Below are 22,050 nucleotides of genomic sequence, written 5' to 3'. Positions count from 1 at the left end.
TATATGGATAATATTATCCGTGTTAATATTATATTATTGTGATCAAAAAGATAATCTTAAAATATTTGTATGAAAAAAGGTTTATTCAGAAAAATATAAGGTGTTCTAAATGTATCTTCCACGGCTTTAATGGGAGGTAGTGTTGTGTTTGAAGATTACAATTGTGAAGAAATTTCGTACCCCGGACCAGTTAAATCAATTTTAGGACATAAAGAAGTTAAATAAACATTAACTCTACTCTGTATAAAGTGGTTCACAAATACGCATGATGCGTCGCTTCTTCAATGAAAACGATTGCTATCAATTGTTTAATAGACAGAGACAGTGAAAGGGATAAGTACCTCTTTCATAACAAACTCACAAGTTGATATTTTTGTATGTAAAAAATCTTATACTTCATCAATAATTTATATTTATTTACTATTGTAATCTTCAAACACAACACTACCTCCCATTAAAGCCGTGGCAGATACTTTTAAAGCTCCTTATATATTTTGTTAATAGGTAATTGGTTTTCTACCTGTATATACAATCGAACCCGCTACTCGTTACCGTAACCAGCGACCGGTCAACCGTGCAGTTTTCTTAAATTTTTTAAATGATATAAACTGGCAAACTATCAGACGGACTACCCGATAACTATAACTACTAGCAGAAGTATGAAATTAATTCAATTTTATTTGAAAACTTAATATAATTGCTGCCAATATTCTTGATTTGCTGAATTTTTTGTTGGATATTGACAGATTGTGTTTATAAAGTTAGCGTCAAATATGGCATGTAACAAGAATTAAATAAAATGCTACTTTGAAATTTACCGCAGAAATAAACTACTTTGTCAAATAAATATCAAACATAAAGTTGCATTCAATTAGTAAGCCACTTGAAAATTGAGAAAATGGAAAATGCAATATTAACGATTTAGAATACTGCAGCAACCGTACCATTATATAACTATCTTTACAAACAACAATGCTAATGTCATATCGTAATGTCAAAATATCTCCAAGATATCTGCTGTTTCAGGAAAATGTAAAAATACAAAATAATATAGCGATTATATAATTAGAAACAGCAAGAATTTAGTTTAGAAACGTAAGCTTTATTTATTATTTCGTTTAATTGCATCATATCCCAGAGAATTTGTCAATAATTGCAAGAAATACGAGTAACCTATCACCGGCTATTATTTTGTTATTTTATCTTTTAAAGCTTAAGTTATTGTGTAATTTTAGATGGCATTGTTTATGAAACAAGATTTTACACCTCCCCTTCTCTCCCGGAGGTGGTTTGCAGTGAAATTTAGGCCCAATATGGTAAGTAAAAGTCCTGAAACCAATACTTCATATTCTGGTTCAGTTTTCACTGAAATTCTATTAAAGATAATATGTAAATGTAATAAGTATGTTATACTGTCCTTGAGTACTCTAAAATTATTAATAGAAAGGTAAAATTCATAGCCTTGTTGCTTTTTGATTATTTTATAGCAATAACTTTGAAGGACTAAAATTAAATTATCTTCACATTGAATATAGCAATGTTCTACCTTTTTCAAGTAAGTAGTTGTGTTTAGTATTACCCAATAACCCATTACCCCTAAGGATACCTACTGCCAATATAACAGTTTTCCTCGACTGATGTATATATATTTTCCCAGGTTTTAAGCGACACAAAACACAAATGAGTTTCTCTGTAAATAAAGTTTTTATTGCAATTAGTTTACATGAGTTTAACCATATGGTTTACAATTTCACATTTAGTACTAACATAAGATCGTAACATACCTGTAAATAAAGAAACAATATTTAATGTTTATAATTGTGTCGTTATTTAATTAAATCGCAACAATGGATCAATATTAATTTTATCCATAATAACAAGTGCTCAAAGTCAAAGTCAAAGCATTTATTTCAATTAATCCTAAATAAGACAATTTTGAAATGTCAAATTGAATTGTCCGTCAGTCTGTCTGTCAGTGAAGTTAGACACTCGTTCCAAAGTGTTGCTTCGAATGGAGAAGAACGAGCAAGAAACTCCATCGTTACTGTTTTCAAAAAACGTTTTTTTACAATATCTCTTTATGTTTTTTTAGCTTTTTTGGTGAGGTCCATAGATTACCTAAAAGTTTTCTTTCCCACAGATTAGACTTAAAAGTAGAAACGCTCATAGAACCATTATTGCGCGGGAATTCAAATTAATGAAAAATAAATTTTTGTCTTAGGTCTCACAGTTTTACAACTAACCTATTACAGATTTATTTTAGAAAAAACATTATTCATCAATACTTCGCGAATTAAATAAATGTAATAATTATGTCGTTCACAGCTCCTATACAGTCGAGAAAACATAATCTTGATACTTGAAAGCGGCCTGCTGTTCCGAGAAGACAGTGTGGACGTGGAACAGGAGGCTCCTGCTCGTGAGGATGTTTGGCAGTATGTGGGGGGCGGCAAGAATGGCTGGATGACCAGGGGAGAACGGGTAGCGGGGGTCAGTGGTGTCCTTGCTGCAGTCATGATGTTTCCGCCAAGGGAGTAAGTATAATTAAGATGTTACATGTCTATAGTGAAGAATATTGGGTGACCGGTAATTAGTGAACGATATTTAAACACGTGATTGTACTCATGATTACAAACAACTTTGTCGAAGAAACTTTTGTTGTATACTGATTAGTTTTATTTTTATCATAATAATAAAACATCAAAATATCGAGCGCGGGTGTGTTCACGTAATCAGCTGTTGGCAGCGAGGCGCTGGCGTCCGCTTTAACTTGAATGCCCGAATACTCAAACGCTACTCAATTTTAAGACGCTCTCAAATGTAGTTCTGTCACTATCAATTCTTTATAAAATGACAGAGATAGCACGATATTTAAGTACAACTGAAAATTGAGTAGCGTTTGAGTATTCGGGCGTAAGACAAGTAAGTAGAAAGATATTTTGGAACTTTACTTATTTAACTTTGTTTTTTGGGAAAGTTGTTTGTAATCATGAGTACATTCAAATGTTAAAATAGAATTTACTAATTACTAGTCACCCTACATGTATATTATTTCAACTTTTCCATTACATAGAAATAATGAAGTTGCTTTACATATATCCTACCAACGGCTTCGCCCGCGTTCCCGTGGTACCTACCCCTGTTCCAAATAACATCTTAATCACTTCAGCCGTTTTGACGTGAAAGAGTAACAAACATACTTTCACATTTATATGTAATATTAGTAGAAGTAACTAAGTACGATTCGCAATCAGTATTCAACTATTTACAGTTAAAAAGGACACACAATTCCAGTAAATCTTTAATTAAAATAAAAAATAATTATTCAAATTCGGTCCAGTAATTCCGGAGATTAGCGGGTCCAAACTAACAATCAAACTCTTCAGCTTTACATATTATAATCATGTTTATTATCATTCGCAGTCTACATCGCTCCTCGCTAGTAAAGCTAGCAGTATACGCCTCCCTCCCAGTGGCACTCCGCTGGTGCCACCGCAGTCGCTGTAGAGGATCCCTCCCTGCCCTCCTCTCAATCATGAGGGAATACTTGGCCCTGGCCAGGAGGACTGCCGCCTGTCTCAAGGAGTATGCTGCGCTACATGCTCAAATGTAAGTGGTGATTTATTTACAGTAAAAACTCTATTAACCGGACTAATTATTGTCGTTAGGCATTCGGATAATCGAATTTACGAAGAAAAGCGAATTTTGTGCATGCATATTATGTTGTACATACGATGTTATGTATTTATTAAAAACAACAAACACATATGAATGAAAATCAATGTTAATTAATAATTACTATGGAAACATCTTCTTAGATTACATACATACATGTACGTTACGTAGCATAAATTCGACTTGTAGGTAATTTTAATATAATGAGTCGGTAGTCCGGATAATCGCGAATCCGTATAACCGGGAGCCGGATAATCGAGTTCCTACTGTAATTTATTTATTTGGTCGTCCCACTGCAGGGCAAAGGCCTTTCTACCCACCTTCCACTCCTCTCTGTCTCTGTGTAGAGCTTTCTGCGGCCAATCCTTATCATGATTATAGAAGAGTAGCTACTTCCGCGCGGTTTCACCCGCTCTGCTTGGCTCCTATTGGTCATAGCGTGATGTTTTATAGCCTATAGCCTTCCTAGATTATTATTCAAATCGGACCAGTAGTTCTGGAGATTAGCGCGCTCAAACAAACAAACAAACAAACTCTTCAGCTTTATAATATTAGTAGAAGATAAGTGGTGAGTGGGCCTCGCAGAAAACCGACGTGAAACAACGCTTGCGTTGTGTGAGTGAGGTTACCGGAGGCCTAATTCCACAATCTTCTCAATCCCCGATTCCCCAATAACCCTTAAATTCCTAACCCCCAAAAGACCGGCTGATCAGGTGATCCATCTGCACGTTTACCGGCTTATACCATAAAAAAATACTGTGGACGCTTTGGCTCAGAGCTGATTTTGCCTGAATCAACTGGTGACTATTGAACTTAGACTTCTCTAATAAGAGAATATTGTTTTATCATAATCCCCACACTAGCCAAACTACATGGGGATTATTGAAAATTGTAAAAAAATTACGCTACCCGTCCTTTCCCAGCTTTCTTCACACGATACATGTTCATTACCATAATCTCCACACTTGGCAAACACAATGGGGATTAACGAAACTAGTTAGGTATTATGTTTTCTCTATTTCAGAGGCTCCCTAACGTCGGTGATAGAGTCCACTCACACGTTGCTATGTAGACAGCAGAGTGACCTCTCCGTGCTACTCTCCCGGGCCTCCTCAGCTGTGCTGGGCAACGCTCCATGGCTCCGAGCTGATGTCGCCTGGGAGGCTGTCCAGAATCAGACCTGTGATAATCTGATGGTGAGTTTTGCAATATCTACATTTAACTTTTTTATATTATTAATGGTCAAATACTCAAACGTCTCTTAATTTTTAGACACTCTCAAATATAGTTCTGTCCCTACAAATTCTTTGTAAATGATAGAGATAGCACGAGATTTAAGTACAACTTAAATTTGAGTAGCGTTTAAGTATTCGGGCGAAAGTGTGGGAGAGCCATGCTTCGGCACGAATGGGCCGGCTCGACCGGAGTGATACCACGGCCGAACAGAAAATCGACGTGAAACAATGCTTGCGTTGTGTGAGTGAGTTAACCGGAGGCCCAATTACCATTACCAATTACCATTCCCAATATTCCCAATCCCCGGTTCCTCAACAACCTTTAAATTCCTAACCCCCAAAAGGCCGGCAACGCACTTGTAACGCCTCTGGTGTTTCAAGTTTCCATGGGCGGCGGTGATTGCTTACCATCAGGTGGTCCGTCTGCTCGGATTGGATTCGGGGATTGAGAAGATTGGGAAGGTTTATAATTGGGCCTCCGGTAACCTCACTCACACAACGAAACACTCCGGTCGAGTCGGCCCATTCGTGCCGAAGCATGGCTCTCCCACACTTGTAACTCTTCTGGAGTTGCGGGTGTCCACGGGAGACATCGCCGGCTTACCATCAGGGGGCCTACTCTAATTCAACGAACGAACGAAAAATCTTTGTCGATTGCATACTACAATTATTCTATTTATTGCAAACTTTCGTGAACAAAAATGAACGAATGAAATGAAGATAAATAAATATGAAATTAAAAATAAAACTTTATTTTAAGTACATAATTTTATTAGTAAATCTATAAAACCTACGGCCAAAGATTAAACAAAACTTCGGATACGAGAACCGGAGTAGGCTCCCGGTGATCCGTCTGCTCGTTTACCCATGGTCGCATAAAAGATCTAAATTATATCCTTTGAGTGAATAAAAACTAAATTAATAATAATTATAATTAATTGTTTCAGAAAATACACCACGCCTTCCTAGTAGTCCAATCGACATTCTTAAAGCATATTGCGATGGCCCATTACATACCGCCTGTATCAGCCCAACGCACATACAAAAACCACAATGAGAGGATATACTGGATCCACACAGTCGTTATACCGCATGCCACAGAAGAATTTCACCACAGCTATGACTCTCTAGAACGCATGTACCGTCTACTCAAAAATTCAGGCACTAAAGACTCAGAAACTAAGAAATTAGGCTCAGCATTCAATAATAACTGGTTATATTCCGACATACACACAGGCATAGCGAAATCTTGTCTAGAATTAAAGCTAGCACTAAATAAATCTAACAGTCTCGATGTTTTTCTCGATTCTTGCGCTCTTAATAAACAGGAAATCGATTTGGATGTGCTAAATCGAAATATCGATGATGTTATAGATAGTTTAACGAAATGTTTGAAAACTGTTCAGAGTTCGCAAATGCGTTTGAAGAAAATTCAGAATAAAAATGTTAAAGACGTTTCGTTTGAAGATAAAGAGGTTATGGTTGAAAACGCGGGAGTTTTGAAAATAGAAGATTGTGAACCAGAGAGTAAGGATGAAGTTTTTTATTTCGTTAAGACTGACGATGATATTTATGATGTTCAGCCTGCAGGAGATCTTACTACTGCGCCAGGAAAAAAAGAAAAAGAAACGAATAAAATAGTTTTAAGTGAACTAAAGAGGAAATTGGGGAAGCGAGAGGATGCTATGAGGGAAAGAGAGAGGCAGGCACTCGCAAAAACGATGCCCGAATTAAAAAACATACCTGAATTTCCACGCCAAATAAAACCGGAAGAATTTATTGAGAGAAAGGGTTTTATTAGTAAATTAAAGAGTAAACCTATTAAAAAACATGGTTTAAGGATTAAAATTAAGAAAAATAAAACTAAAAATAAGAAATACAAGTTCAAACTCTCGAAATACTCAAAAGAGACGGACATAAGTGGCGTCATCTATGAAGCAAACGCGAAACTTAACGTGAAAAGTAAAATTTTAACTGTAAACTTTATAAACGACTACTACATAACTAAATGGTGCAAATATATAGAAGAAAATAGGCCTGTCAGTGTGTCTAGTAACATATCGGATTATAGTGACATTGAACCAAGTACGGCCAAAATACACCCAGATCAAGAGCTGCGGTGTACAAAGAAAGACTTGGAACTGTCCCCATCTACTTCGGACAGTGAATTTGATTATACAAAAGAGAAACAGAATGCTTTACTTCATGATGTCCGTCGCCATAGAGTCGTTAGAAAAAAGAATCATCCAAACCATAGACCGATCATAGACAATGTAGATGAGAGTTTGAAGCCCATAGAGTATAGATTTGGGACGGGTATGGCTATGGCTTCAGTGTTGCAAGTTAATAAATCGTTGCCTCATTATATTACTGATGAAGAGGTTTTTATTGGTGATGGTGAAGTGTCTACTGATAGTGGGAATGATGAGGATGCGTGATGATGAACATTAATATGTCAGAAAATCAAAAAAAAAAAATTTTCTGTTTTTAAAAGACGTTGCCCCACACTAGGATTGTTTATCCGGAGCTGCGGACTACCTAGCGGGTTTACCGGGGCTCCGGCTCGAAAAGCAGGAGTAGGAACGGGGTGGTTTTTAGTCAGTAAGAGTCTGACATTCCCTCTTGCCTCGCCCAAGGCGGGAGAAGTCATTAGATGATTATCCCCGTTCAAAAAAAAAAACACTAGGGTTACCTCCTGTTTGTCCTCATGATTTTCTCCTATGTCGTGGGTGCGTTTACAAACATACAAGTTCACATACACATGACACCCAGACCCGAAACAACAATTTGTGGATCACACAAAGAATTGCTCCGACCCGCTCCACGTTTCACGGCAGCCAGTTGTCCAGCTACCGCGCCAACAGTCCAGTCAAGTCAATTATACCTTGCCCGGCTCGGTAATCGAACCTGAGACCACTTGCTCAGTCTTATTCTCGCTTGTGTAATTATTTTTTTTTGTCATATGTAATTTTTTTGTCATTTTTAATTGTTTACTATGATTGTCTCCTGTGTCGTGTGTGCGTTTACAAACATACAAGTTCACATACACATGACACCCAGACCCGAAACAACAATTTGTGGATTACACAAAGTTGAATTACATCGAATTATTGTTTTTTTTATATTCTTGGTGGAAGTTTAAAACGCCCACTTCTTATGCATGAGAGTGCGGGTTCGAAACCTACCAACGGCAAGTACCAATGTGACTTTTTCCAAGTTATATGTACTTTCTAAGATTATTTAGACACCACTGACAAATGGTGAAGGAAAACATCGTGAGGAAACCCGGGCTTATAATTTGTAATTATAAGTTTGGAATCGCCATCCCGCATTGAGTAAGCGTGGTGATTAATGCTCAAACCTTCTCCGTGTGAGAGGCCTTTGGTCAGCAGTGGCCACTTATAGGCTGTTGATGTGATTGATTTATGTTTTAAATAAGTGCTTGCAACGTTTTTGCTTTCCAGTGGTTCACTAACAAACTAACTAACTGCATTTATGATTGTATTTCTACGCTATAATTATTTAATTCAAATAAATATTTGGTTTTATGTATCTAATTAAAATCACTACTTACAAAATCTGCCCGAGAATACTTGATTAATATTCTTGTACATTTGTCGAGGATGCTCAACTAGTTTCAAGCCACGTCAAGTCGTATAAGTTTGTTATGAAAGAGCTACATCTTTCTTTCACTGTCTCTGTGGCATCGTGAGTACAGTAGAAGCTCCTTATTCGCGCTTCCTTCATTCGCGTTTACACTATTCGCGGATCGAATCGAAATATCGGTGCGTAACCTAAAAAAATACATTCGCTATCCTTTGTCAACGCGTCAGTAGAAGGATAAACAAATAAAATAGACCTTATTACAGCTACGTCTAAATTGTGACTTCTGCCTAAACCTAGTGTGACCTAAACCTGATGATAATAATATTATCATCAGGCAATCTGTATGATCAGAAAGTTCAATTAAACATTTTTTTTATCTACTATTTGCTTCTTAATTTCGTCATCTAGGAACGTATCCCCTATAACCCCATACAAATTACCATTCCATATTCACGATTTCTGTATTCGCGGCATATTTACGGAACGCATACCCCGCGAATAAAGAGCTTCTACTGTATTTGTGAACCACTTTATGCAGAGTAGAGTCAATGTTTATTTAACTTCTTTATGTTCTCAAATTGAATTAACTGGTCGGGGGTACGAAATTCTTCAAACAATTTTTGAAGAAATTTCGTATTTTCCCATTAAAGCCGTAGCAGATACTTTTAGAACACCTTATATTTATAATAATAATATGTATGTATGTCTCAAGATAATATATATTTTTTTAAATAATATTTTGATCAAATTATCTAATAATACTGTGATTAAAAATCTGTAATTAATTTAATTATTAATTCATGTTAATGTACATTTGTTGTAATTAGGTAGCTGTATTGTAATTAAAAATGTAATTAATAAATTTAAATTGCTTTTTAATTGTTATTTTTTTCATTCCTTTTTCCATATATTTATTTTAAATCCTCTAAAATTACATTTTCAAAATAATAGAAAAATATGTAATAAATAGCTTTTGCCCGCGACTTCGTTCGCGTGGAATAGTGACTTCCGGCAAATTTTTGGTTTTAACCACATAGTTTGACTGCACGGTTGGTGCGGTAGCTGGGCAACTGGCTGCCGCGCAACGGGTAGCGGGTTCGATTCCCGCACGGAGCAACTCTTTGTGTGATCCACAAATTGTTGTTTCGGGTGTGCATGTGAATTTGTATGTTTGTAAACGCACCCACGACACAGGAGAAAATCCTAATGTGGGGCAACGTTTTTTAAAAGAAAAAGAAAAAAAAAGAGTTTAAAGAAACGACTTAAATCTAATCTAATTAATTTATAAATTAGACTTACAATTTTATTAAAAAAACAGGAAAAACCCAACAAATAAACTTATTAATTGACATATACAACGAAACCAATTTAGAATATACGAAACAGCAGGACCACTACAGACAAATAATCATACGACGATAATACACTTTTTCTACGATAGTACCGAAGCGCTCGGCCGATACCCAACCAAATGAATGTAACGAAACCATAGCGCGATCTATTTCGATCCCAACGCCATCTATCGAGGATAAAGACAACTTGGATTATTTATTTATACAGTAGAAGCTCTTTATTCGCGGGGTATGCGTTCCGTAAATATGCCGCGAATACAGAAACCGTGGGCTGTATGTCCGGAATAAATTTATTTCTTATTTTTATTTTTTGATTTTTGAAATAAAAACTATCCTATGTCCTTTCTAAGGTTCTAAACTATATCTGTACCAAATTTCAACCAAATCCGTCAAATAGTTGCGGAGATTATTTGTATAGAATAGTGTTCGACGTGATTCTTTAATTTGACATAACTTTTTTATTTATGAACCGATTGACATGAAACAAACACTAAATGTTAATTGAAGCATACCACAATATATTCGTGAAAACCGCATCCAACTCGGATCAGCCGTTTCTGAGATTAGCTCGCATAGACAAACAGACAATCAGACAAACAGACAAAAAAAAGTTAATTACATTTTTGGGTTCGACATCGACATAACAATAACCCCTGCTAATTTTTTTATTTTTATTTTCAATGTACAGACAGCACTTTTCTACGATTTTATTATATGTATAGATAGATAGATAGGAGCCGACCAGTAGCGGGAGCATGGTCCAAGCTACCGGCGGATATGGCTCCTTCCATAAGACCTATTGCCACATACAGGACACAATTCTAAACTCCGTGCTACTATTGAGAAATTATCGAAAACACCCTGTAATAATATGCCCGATCCGGGAAAAAGACCCCTTGCCTGGCAATCAAACTTGTGATCATTCGACCAACGAGGCAGTTTAACTATGAATGTATTATTCCCTGAAAGGCAGAGGCGTGGCGAATACTTATAGAGAGATTAAATAAATCTTAAGTATTTTTTTTTTTGTGGGGAAAATCATCCAATGACTTCTCCCGCCATGGGCGAGGCGAGAGGGAGTGTCAGACTCTTACTGACTAAAAACCACCCCGTTCCTTCTGCTTTTCGAGCCGGAGCCCCGGTAAACCCGCTAGGTAGTCCGCAGCTCCGGATATCTTAACTACTATGGAATACGGATTTAAACAGAATGCCAAACATGGGTCCCAATGCGTCATCAAGCTTCTTTGTCATGCCGTTTTCATCCTGACTCGAGACCAGTACCTTCAGTATAGCCTGATCCAGAGCTGCGAACTACCTAGCGGGTTTACCGGGCTCTGGTTCGAAAAGCAGGAGTAGGAACGGGGTGGTTTTTAGTCAGTAAGAGTCTGACACTCCCTCTCGCCTCGCCCAAGGCGAGAGAAGTCATTGGATGATTTTCCCCCTCATTTGGGACGGGCATGGCTATGGCTTCGGTGTTGCAAGTTAATAAATCGTTGCCTCATTATATTGCTGATGAAGAGGTGTTTATTGGTGATGGTGAGGTGTCTACTGATAGTGGGAATGATGAGGATGCGTGATGATGATCATTAATATGTCAGAAAAAATAAAAAACACACATATGTAATAGGTGGTGAGCCTATTGCCATATACCGGGCACGTTTCCAGACTCCGTGCTACTACTGAGAAATTTTTCGAAAATCCGACAAAAGCCCAGTAATACTTTGCCCGACCCGGGAATCAAACCCGAAACCCCTTGTTCGGCAGTCGCACTTGCGACCACTCGACCAACGAGGTAGTCCAAAAACCCAAAAACCCATTAAAAAAACCGTTGCCATCAGAAAAACCAAAACAACCCATTTTTCTTTTGTTTAACACATTGAACGCCGTGGTGGTCACCGGTGACCGACGTTAGCGGAGGATTTGCCTTCAACAGTTTTCTATTGGCAGTCAAAGACTTATGCCCGAATACTCAAACGCTACTCAATTTTAAGACGCTCTCAAATGTACTTCTGTCACTATCAATTCTTTATAAAATGACAGAGATAGCACGATATTTAAGTACAACTTAAAATTGAGTAGCGTTTGAGTATTCGGGCTCACACTAGGATTTTCTCATGTGTCGTGTGTGCGTTTACAAACATACAAGTTCACATACACATGACACCCAGACCCGAAACAACAATTTGTGGATCACACAAAGAGTTGCTCCGTGCGGGAATCGAACCCGCTACACGTTACGCACCACGTTGCAAAGGCACCGCGCCAACAGTGCAGTCAAGTCAATTATACCTTGCCCGACCCGGTGATCGAACCTGAGACCACTTACTGTCTTATGTCGCTTATGTAAAGTATTTTTTTTAATCGTTTACTATGTTTTTCTCCTGTGTCGTGAGTGCGTTTACAAACATACAAGTTCACATACACATGACACCCAGACCCGAAACAACAATATGTGGATCACACAAAGAGTTGAATTACATCGAATTAGGTTTAAAACACCCGCTTCTCATGCATGAGAGTGCGGGTTCGAAACCTACCAACGGCAAGTACCAATGTGACTTTTTCCTAGTTATATGTACTTTCTAAGATTATTTAGACACCACTGACAAATGGTGAAGGAAAACATCGTGAGGAAACCTGGGCTTATAATTTCTAATTATAAGTTTGAAATCGCCAACCCGCATTGAGTAAGCGTGGTGATTAATGCTCAAACCTTCTCCGTGTGAGAAGAGACCTTTGGTCAGCAGTGGCCACTTATAGGCTGTTGATGTGATTGATTTACCTATGTTTTAAATAAGCGCTTACAACGTTTTCGCTTTACTTAGGAATCGAATCTAAGAACCAGTGTTTCGCAACTAACTAACTGCATTTATGATTGTATTTCTACGCTATAATTATTTAATTCAAACAAATATTTGATTTATGTATCTAATTAAAATCACTACTTACAAAATCTGCCCGAGAGTACTTGATCAATATTTTTGTAATTTGTTTGAGGATGAATTACTATGTTATCGGCTTACTCACGTAACTGTTTGACGAGGAACTCGACTAGTTTCAAGCCATGCTAGAGGCTCGCGGCGATTGTAGCAGCGCGACAATCGCCGCGTCGTGTGTCGCGTAATGCTGCTCATGAATATGAGCCTCTATCATGGCTTGAAATTAATCGAGTTCCTCGTCAAACAATTACGTGAGTAAGCCGATAACATAATAATTAATTTAGTATGTCTCATGAAAGTTACAATAAAATTATTGTTTGAGGAGAGTTGAGTTTCAAGTCACATCAAGTCGTATAGTTTGTTATGAAAGAGCTATCTTTTTTACTGTCTCTGTCGCTTCGTCAATGAAAACAATTGCTATCAATTGTTTTCATTGACGAAGCGACGCATCGTGCGTATTTGTGAACCACTTTATGCAGAGTAGAGTCAATGTTTATTTAACTTCTTTATGTCGCTCACCTAGTAATATATTGGCACATCTGCAAAAATGCGAAATTGCGTTTATATGGTTTACGTGTTTAAAAGTGCATATTAATCTATTTATTTCCATATTAATCGAGAGAGGTCGTAAGTGTCATTATACCATTATTGTAGTTCCCCCCTCACGCACGTAAAACGACGGTTCATTGGTCAGTAAACTAAAAACTAAACAAGTCAGGTAAACTATGAAAACCGTAAATGTGCCAATATATTACTAGGTGTGCGATGTTCGCAAATTGAATTAACTGGTCCGCGGTACGAAATTTCTTCACTATTGTAATCTTCAAACACAACACTACCTCCCATTAAAGCCGTGGCAAATACTTTTAGAACACCTTATATTAATTTTATAATATGTACAAGCTGGCCCGGCAAACTTCGTACCGCCTAAAACGTAATTATTTCTCACCTTTAAAACTTTTCCTGGACTTCCACAAATAATTCAAGACCAAAATTTGCCAATCTTCCCAATTTCTAATTCCTAAACTGCCAGCAACGCATTTTCTGAACATCATTATAAATAAAAAACTTTACTTACTTGATATTACAATACCTGGTTGACCGAGCTTCGCTCCGAAGCGATTTTTGAAAATAGATGGCGTTAGTCGTCGGTTATGAAGAAAATGTATTATTAACTTGTTGCCTGTATCTTAGGAACCGAGCCTTTCTTGGACCTGGAACCTAAATAAAACGATTTTTTAACCCGAAAAACTCCTTATCTGTAACTTTCAAGAAAACCGTTGGAGCCGTTTCCGAGATCTTGATTCTATATATACATATATACAAAAATTGCTCGTTTAAAGGTATTAGATAGATAGATAAAAATTGACACACAATATTTTCCTCCTTGCATGAGGACATTCTATTTAAATATTGTTTTATATAAACAAAAAAAAACGTATGTTTTGCAGGTAACTCAAGGTTCCATCAGCGTCCTAACATAATATCATCAAACCAGTTCAATAGACGCATAATATTATAAATGTCATCTAATCTACATATTATATTATACTAGCTTACCCAGCGAACTTCGTACCGCTTTCGCGTAGCAATGATGCTCTACTTTATTTTGTATAGCTGAGCTATGTATGAGTCCCTATTCAATTTGAACTGGAATCTATAATATCCTCCATATAAAAATGAATCCATAATTTCCTGATCTCACTATAACTGAAAAGGACTTTACTAATTAAAAAAAAAACAAAATATATTTTTATAATAGTGATTATTCCATAGGATTCAATAATTTCACTAATATTTTTACAAATCGCTATTGAAGAACTTGGTATTTTTAAGTAAACATTGAGCTAAATACCACGCGCGCTCTTTATCAATTGTTGGTACAATAAAATGTCCAGCATTTTGTCCTGCAGGCGCCTTATCGGCTCTGATGACAATTTTGTGATTATCTGGTGGCATGCGGTCTAATGCATTTGTGAATAATGCAACTAATTAATTGTGTTAATGGAAACATGTTTGAAGTTGTTAATCACAATGGATCTTTTTACTGAGTTGTTGTGTGCGCAACGCTGATCGACTTCTCTTGCTGAATTGTCCATAAAAAATATTTGCAAAAATGTACAGTCTTCAACAGGCACTGGCAATAAGGAACCTGTTTGATGATATATTTGAATCCCTGAATCTGCAAGAATATAAATATGTATACAGGTAATTGTATAGCAAATTGTACCACCATGTGGCTCGCAAAATACTGCCACAATACTTTACATCATTTCAAATTAAAACTACTTTTAACCTCGACATTAAACAGCCTTCCACGGCAGCTTTAGGTAGTAGGCTTTACCAAGAACATCTTGCTCATGCCACTATAAAATACAACATGTTATAAAATGTTACTGATTAAGTCTTCGAATTATAGACTATTATTATGTACTAGCTTCTGCCAGCGACTCCGTCCGCGCGGATGTCTGTCTTCGCGTGGATGTTTTATTTCTCAATTTTGAGTAACTCTAACAATGACATCTTATAAATATCTATTGGACCCAAATACGGCTAGACCCATAATAATTAAGGAGATCCCTCTATTGAGCTACTGCTGTTGAGCTCGCGATCTGTAGCGTAAAATTGAAAAATTAATTTTTTTCTACGTATTTTTCCAGGATAAAAAGTATCCTATTTTATGCCCAGGATAATAAGGTATAATTATACCAAGTTTCATTAAAATCGAACCGTTTGTTTTCACGTGATGCCTGAACATACAGACAGACAGACAAAAAAAAAATCACATATTTGGGTTTGGTATCGATCGATCCAGTAACACACCCTTCTATTTATTCTTTCAAATTGACCCTTCTACAGACTTATTATAATAATATGAATGAATGAATGAATGAGAGTGTTATAAACGTAAGAGTAGACAAATATAATCAGAAAGCTCCGAACTACTAAGCTATCGGGAGTTATACGTGTTATTGTGAGTCAACCATAAAAGATAGACATTTGTTGTCGTGGAATATTTTTTAAACAATTTTAAGGAGAACATATCCGTCATACATGATTTCTGTGTAGCTTTAACCATTAAGGCTGCACACGCGACGGAAGCTTAAAAAATGGAGTAAGTTCTCCTGTTTTCCCAACATTTCCCTTCACTGCTCCGCTCCTATTGATCGCAGCGTGATGAAAAGTATACTATAACCTGCCCAGGAGTATAAAGAACAATCGTACCAAGTTTCGTTAAAATCTGTCGAGTGGTTTTTGTTTCTATAAAGAACATACAGACAGACAGACAGACAGACAAAATTTTTTCTAATTACATTTTTGGCGTCAGTATCGATCACTAATCACCCGCTGATAGTTATTTTGGAAATATATTTCATGTACAGAATTGACCTCTCTACAGATTTATTATAAGTATAGATTTGACTTATTGTTTACAAAATAAACACATCACTGACTCGACATATTTTGCACCAGCTACATGGTTTTAAAACTAAAAAAAACGTTTGCCATTATACTTACTTACTAAAAGTAGGCATAAAATTGTCTCGTATAACTTTTGTTGCCCCAAATGATGTCATCTGAAAGCAATTATTGTACTGCTGGATATGAGTAAAAAAATTAACCAATGAATGTAGTGGCTCTGGTGGCGGTACCAATGGCGTCAATTCGACTTGGCCGCTGGCGCAGCACAATCCAGAGGCTTCATTTTTGAATTTCAATCCCAATGTGGACACACAATGTTCATTAGTCCAATAGCAACAATTTGCTCTGAACTGCCACATTATAACTGAATGCAGCTTTGTGGGGATTAAACACAACATTTCTATCTTGATATCGATTCAGTTCAAGTTCATTTCGCGCTTCGCGTTGCTCATCAGTTTGATTTGCTCTTATATTTCTTTGACTTGCCGTATTTCGAGTTCTGCGGCCTAAGCTTGTACGTCTGGTTGGTAGCATTGTTAAAAACGAAATTCCAACTGAAAATAAAAAGCTCTCATACATTTTCTGCATAACCATGTATACCAAATTGTAGTATTGTGTAGTCACTAAAAGTTACTAAAAATCAATATGAAGATGTGAACTTACCTTGATTAACAAACACTTTAGCAAATAAAAATCTTCTTAGTCTTTAAAACTCGAAAAAATATTAAGATAATCTCTCAGAAATATTGAAAAATATACATTTAAATTGCATATATTTTAAAAATCGCGCAATACGAATGTCAATGTCATTCACATCAATAGACTATATTGAAAGTATCGTTTGTTCGAAAACGTGAATAGAAACTTTAATTTACACAAAATAAATTTCTAAACACACGAATGACTGTTGATAATTTGTCATTATTTCTGAATGCACGCATAAATATTTGAGGAATTTCTATTAATGCTTAATGCACTTTTCAACATTTTCAATAGATTTTAAAAAAATACAGACAATTGTTTATTCAACCTTTTCAAATAGTTTATGCATAAATGTCAATCATTATTTACAGAATTTGAATTTAGAAACAACAAATATTTGACATGTACAAATGTACATTTATTGAAAACATCTAGCTTTTGCCCGCGACTTCGTCCGCGTAGTGGTGTTAGTGGTCAAAATGCTGCCGTATGTCATCTAAAATGTGAATTACTTGAGAATATGTTACTGTTAGCATTTTTAAAGATATGTATTCCATAGAAACCACGACCGCCGATTCATTATTTTATAATCATGATGAAAAGTAGCCAAGGTTAAAAATAAGTATATGTGTATTTAAATAAGAATCGAACGCGAGTGAAGCCACAGGCAACGTATTAACGAAAATGACGAATTTTTAAGCAAACATTAATCTCCTCTATCGAGCATTCTACGCCTTCTACCCTTTTTATTAAAAAATTGCCTATATTCTTTCGCTCCTCATTAAGTGTCTAAATACAAAATTTCACTGTTACAGCTTTTAAAATGACGAATTTACATATGAACAGTCATCCCCTCTTTTTACCCATTTTCTCCTATTTTTTTTGCAATAAAAAGTAGCCCATGTTCTTTCGTTCCTCATTAAGTATCTAAATACAAAGTTTTACTGTTACAGCTTTTAAAATGACTAATTTCCATATGACCATTTATCCCCTATTTTTACCCATTCTCCGCAATTTTTTGCAATAAAAAGTATCAAGTAAGGTCTAATCTATCTCAGTACCAAATTTCATCAAAATCGGTTCACTGGTTTAGGCGTGAAAGCGTAATTACAGACATACAGAGTTACTTTCGCATTTATAATATTAGTAGGGATTCTGTGCTTCAAGTCTCCAACGCACACTTATCCAATAGCATTTGTTTTTAGTATCCAATAGCATTTATCCAATAGCAATAAAGCTCAAATTGACTCTACGTATTAGTTAGAAAACGTTTGTATGGGATAAAGAAAAGGGCTGTTTTTAGGGCTCTCCCCTCAATTATTTGATATTTTCTCGCCGTAAAAACCATCCTTGAACTTCGACGAATATTACAAAAAAAGAATTGGCCAAATTGATCCAGGCGTTCTCGAGTTATGCGCTTACCAACACTTTTAGCGATTCATTTTTATATATAAGATTTGTCTCTTTTTATACCACTCTTTTTTTAATGCCAAGACATTGTCAAAACAACACACGGGTCATCTGTATCCTTAGTACGAGTTTAGTTTACGTTTATAGTAATCGAAACGAAAGCGCGTTCGGCGCTCTGATTAGTTGGTTTATTTGAGCCGGCCAATCAGAGCTTCGAACGCGCTCTCGTTCCGATTACGTTAAACGAAACGAGCGCGTGCGCGTTTAAACTGCCATTAGACCACCACAGATGGGGACCAGTAACAGTAGGGCTGACTCCTGATCCGGAGCTGCGGACTACCTAGCGGGTTTACCGGGGCTTCCGGTTCGAAAAGCAGAAATAGGAACAGGGTGGTTTTTAGTTAGTAAGAGTCTGAGACTCCTGCCTCGCCTAAGTCGGGAGAAGACATTGAATGATTTTCACACTCAAAATAAAAAACAATCATATTTCATCTCAATATTTAGACTATCTTACAGACTTATATCTAAACGCTTACGTAATAACTAATTTAAATCCACAACATTGTAAGATGTCGCAACATGCACTGTAGGACAAAATAACGATGACACTATTCTCAGTTAATAGGAAAATCACTACCGTACATAGTATAAACAAAGTCGCTATTTTTGTCTGTATGCTTAAATCTTTAAAATTACGCAACGGATTTTGATGCGGTTTTTTGTAATAGGTAGAGTGAAACAAAAGGAAGGTTTATATGTATAATAATCACTATTGGACCCATGCGAAGCTATGGCGGGTCGCTAGTATAACATAAAATGTAAAAATAAGATAAAACACATACATACAAAACAATATAACATACCTGCAAAATTATTCGTTTTATAAGTAGAAATGACGTATTTGCTGCCACTCCTAAAATTTTATTAGTTTTATCTCAGTATTGTTATCTTATATGGCAAAATAAAAAATGCGTGTCTAATATTTTTTCATTGTCTAACTCTTTTTTCTATTTGTTTAATAAAATCGTTTCCCCGCATTGGAATTTTCTCCCGTGTCGTGGGTGCGTTTACAAACATACAAGTTCACATGCACTTGACACCCAGACCCAGACCCGAATAAGTAGTCAACTCGGACCACATACCTACGGCCCATTTGGGACGAGTTGCAGAAAATAAAATAAAATAATATTTTTAGTGGTCAACTCGTCCCACTTCACTACCACAATGAGATAAGGTACAGTCAGTAGCAAAAGGGTTAGTGTGGAAATAATAAAGTTCTATTACTTTGTTGAAAACAAAAGATTTTCTAGGAACTTCATTCTATTCATAAATCCGACCTGTTATCATTTACTTCATAAGTGACCGCCATGACCATTGTTTAAGCCACACATGTTTACTATTCTTAAGGTGCTCCCACACAGCAGTTATATAACGTTATACAACATTGTGTAACATTTATAACAGCATGTAACATACTCTACAACCACTGTTATAATTTGTTTAAACACAAATGTTATTGTTACACATTGTTGTAAAACGTTATATAACCGCTGTGTGGGAGCACCTTTAGTAATTTTGGTTAACACATGAATTTGTGCGATTGCTAAAAAAAATTAGGTAATAAATTATTTAACCGACACAAAAAAAAGAGGTTTTTACTTCGTCAGGATTTTTTAATATGAAATAATCCATGAACAAAACGAAAGTAAAGAAAAAAACTATAAAATAACTAGCGGACCCGACAGACGTTGTCCTGTCTACACGTCTTTAATTTGAAAATTTTAAACTTTTTTTAATAAGCTAAAACATTCTGGACCTTTTTGATGAAAATTGTTATTCAAATGTTATGACAATATCTAACGTCATTAATATTTGACACTGCAATGGTAGCGCCGTCTGTCGGATCCAATGTAAAACATTCCAAAATCAACAACTACTAATAAATTAAAAACTAATTAAAAAAACATTGTCCAGCGGACAAAATTGTGAATCTAAACCATTCTCAGATCCTCTTGAACACACACAAAAAGTTTCATCAAAATCCGTCTAGTCGATTAAGAGGAGTTCAGTGACATACACACGTACAGAAGAATTATATATATAAAGATGTATGTCTCAAGATAATATATATTTTTTTAAATAACATTTTGATCAAATTATCTAATAATACTGTGATTAAAAATCTGTAATTAATTTAATTATTAATTCATGTTAATGTACATTTGTTGTAATTAGGTAGCTGTATTGTAATTAAAAATGTAATTAATAAATTTAAATTGCTTTTTAATTGTTATTTTTTCTTTCATTCCTTTTTCCATATTTTTATTTTAAATCCTCTAAAGTTACATTTTCAAAATTATTTAAAAAAATGGCCGGTGCGAATGTACCAACCAATCAGAGCGCCGATCGTGCTCTCTTCGTTTTTTTTTTTTTTTTAAATAAGCCGATAAACGAGCAGAAGTATCGCCTAATGGTAAGCAATCCCCGCCGCCCATAGACACCCGAAACACCAGGCGTTACAAGTGCGTTACCGGCCTTTGGGGGTTAGGAATTTAAGGGTTGTTAGGGATTGGAAAGGGGGTAATTGGGCCTCCGGTAACCTCACTCACACAACGCAAGTGCTGTTTCACGTCGGTTTATTGTGAGGCCGTGGTATCACTCGGGTCGAGCCGGCTCATTCGTGCCAAAGTATGGCTCTCTCACATTTTAAAGTCAAAGTCAAAATTATTTATTTCTAATAGACTAGTAATGCACTTTTGAACGTCAAAGCAAAGATAATAATATTAATAACGTCTGTCTGTCGGTCAGTCCTCTAGTTGCTCTATTTGCTCGTTCCAAAGTGTAGATTCCTATGGAGAAGAAAGAGCAAGAAACTCCTTAGGTTAAAAACTATATAGGTTCAAAACTTATTCTCATTGAACGTAAATCAAACTCATACTAAGCCCACAGTTTTGCAGTCGCAGCCTCTTCAACGAGGTAGTAAAAGGATAATGGGAATTACTATAAAAAATAACTGTATGTACGTAAGTTAGGTACCAAACATTTTATTAGGTCGTAAATTTGAAGTCACTGTAAAAAGAAACTGGTATGAAATTAGGTCACCTTGTATAGACGGCCAAAATCAATAGCCAATCTTAATCTGAAATCTTTGAATACCGGTACCTAAGTACGGCAAACGAGCAGACGGATCACCTGATGTTAAGCAATCGCCGCCGCCCATGGACATCCACAACTCTAATTGTCGCTCTCAGAGACTTTTAATGATTACTTAAACTATTCCTTAGTAACGATTTTCTATCGAAAACAATTGCTAAGGACTGGGTTAAGTAACCATCCCAACTGCACAACTTGATTCCTCCTAGTCCTTTCCATCATCGAACCACAAGACAATCGGCGAGGCGTCACCGCTTCATGGTGGATATCCCACCCACTCGCACGAAGCGCTTCGCTTCAAGCTTCCTTGTGCGAACTGCTAGGGAGTGGAACTCCTTGCCGGAGTCTGTGTTTCCTGATGGGTATAACCTGGGTGTCTTCAAAGCCCGAGTGAATAGGTTGCTTATGGGCAGACGTGCTCCATCGTAGGCCGCATCATCACTTACCATCAGGCAAGATAGCGGCCTAATTTTAGATGCGCAAGTTTATGTAGCAACGTAGCAGTAGCAGTAGTAGCAACGTCACGCCTTTTAATCCCGAATGCGTAGGCAGAGG

The 22,050-nt window shown here is 36.4% G+C and overlaps 1 protein-coding gene and 2 long non-coding RNA genes across 5 annotated transcripts; 1 reads left to right on the top strand and 2 right to left on the bottom strand.

Moving 5' to 3' along the window:
• The first annotated feature begins 980 nt into the window (after positions 1 to 980).
• Positions 981 to 11,629, top strand: LOC118278835 (uncharacterized). Of its 3 annotated transcripts, none has more exons than XM_050703509.1 (7): positions 981 to 1,095; positions 1,236 to 1,316; positions 2,326 to 2,534; positions 3,424 to 3,609; positions 4,700 to 4,871; positions 5,858 to 7,291; positions 11,389 to 11,629. In XM_050703509.1, exons 2-7 carry the CDS (start codon positions 1,236 to 1,238, stop codon positions 11,443 to 11,445), a joined length of 2,139 nt encoding a protein of 712 aa, XP_050559466.1. In that variant the 5' UTR covers positions 981 to 1,095; the 3' UTR covers positions 11,446 to 11,629. The 3 variants fall into 3 exon arrangements, with proteins under 3 accessions (XP_050559466.1, XP_050559467.1, XP_050559465.1); XM_050703510.1 differs by having other exon boundaries at positions 5,858 to 7,312; positions 11,410 to 11,629; XM_050703508.1 differs by lacking the exon at positions 11,389 to 11,629 and having other exon boundaries at positions 5,858 to 9,395.
• On the bottom strand, positions 7,395 to 12,646 carry LOC126912276 (uncharacterized). The gene is made up of 2 exons (XR_007706896.1): positions 12,402 to 12,646; positions 7,395 to 8,091 (listed from the first exon to the last, which is right to left on the bottom strand). It is a non-coding gene; the product is annotated as an uncharacterized LOC126912276 (long non-coding RNA).
• Positions 12,647 to 14,923: 2,277 nt separating this feature from the next.
• On the bottom strand, positions 14,924 to 19,741 carry LOC126912283 (uncharacterized). Its single transcript, XR_007706910.1, has 2 exons — positions 16,327 to 19,741; positions 14,924 to 14,989 (listed from the first exon to the last, which is right to left on the bottom strand). It is a non-coding gene; the product is annotated as an uncharacterized LOC126912283 (long non-coding RNA).
• Positions 19,742 to 22,050: the final 2,309 nt, after the last annotated feature.

The sequence above is a fragment of the Spodoptera frugiperda genome, chromosome 24 (assembly GCF_023101765.2).
Source record: "Spodoptera frugiperda isolate SF20-4 chromosome 24, AGI-APGP_CSIRO_Sfru_2.0, whole genome shotgun sequence".
Taxonomy (NCBI): Eukaryota; Metazoa; Arthropoda; class Insecta; order Lepidoptera; family Noctuidae; genus Spodoptera; species Spodoptera frugiperda.
Note: the sequence above shows the minus strand (reverse complement) of the source record. Positions and strands in the feature narration are given on the sequence as shown.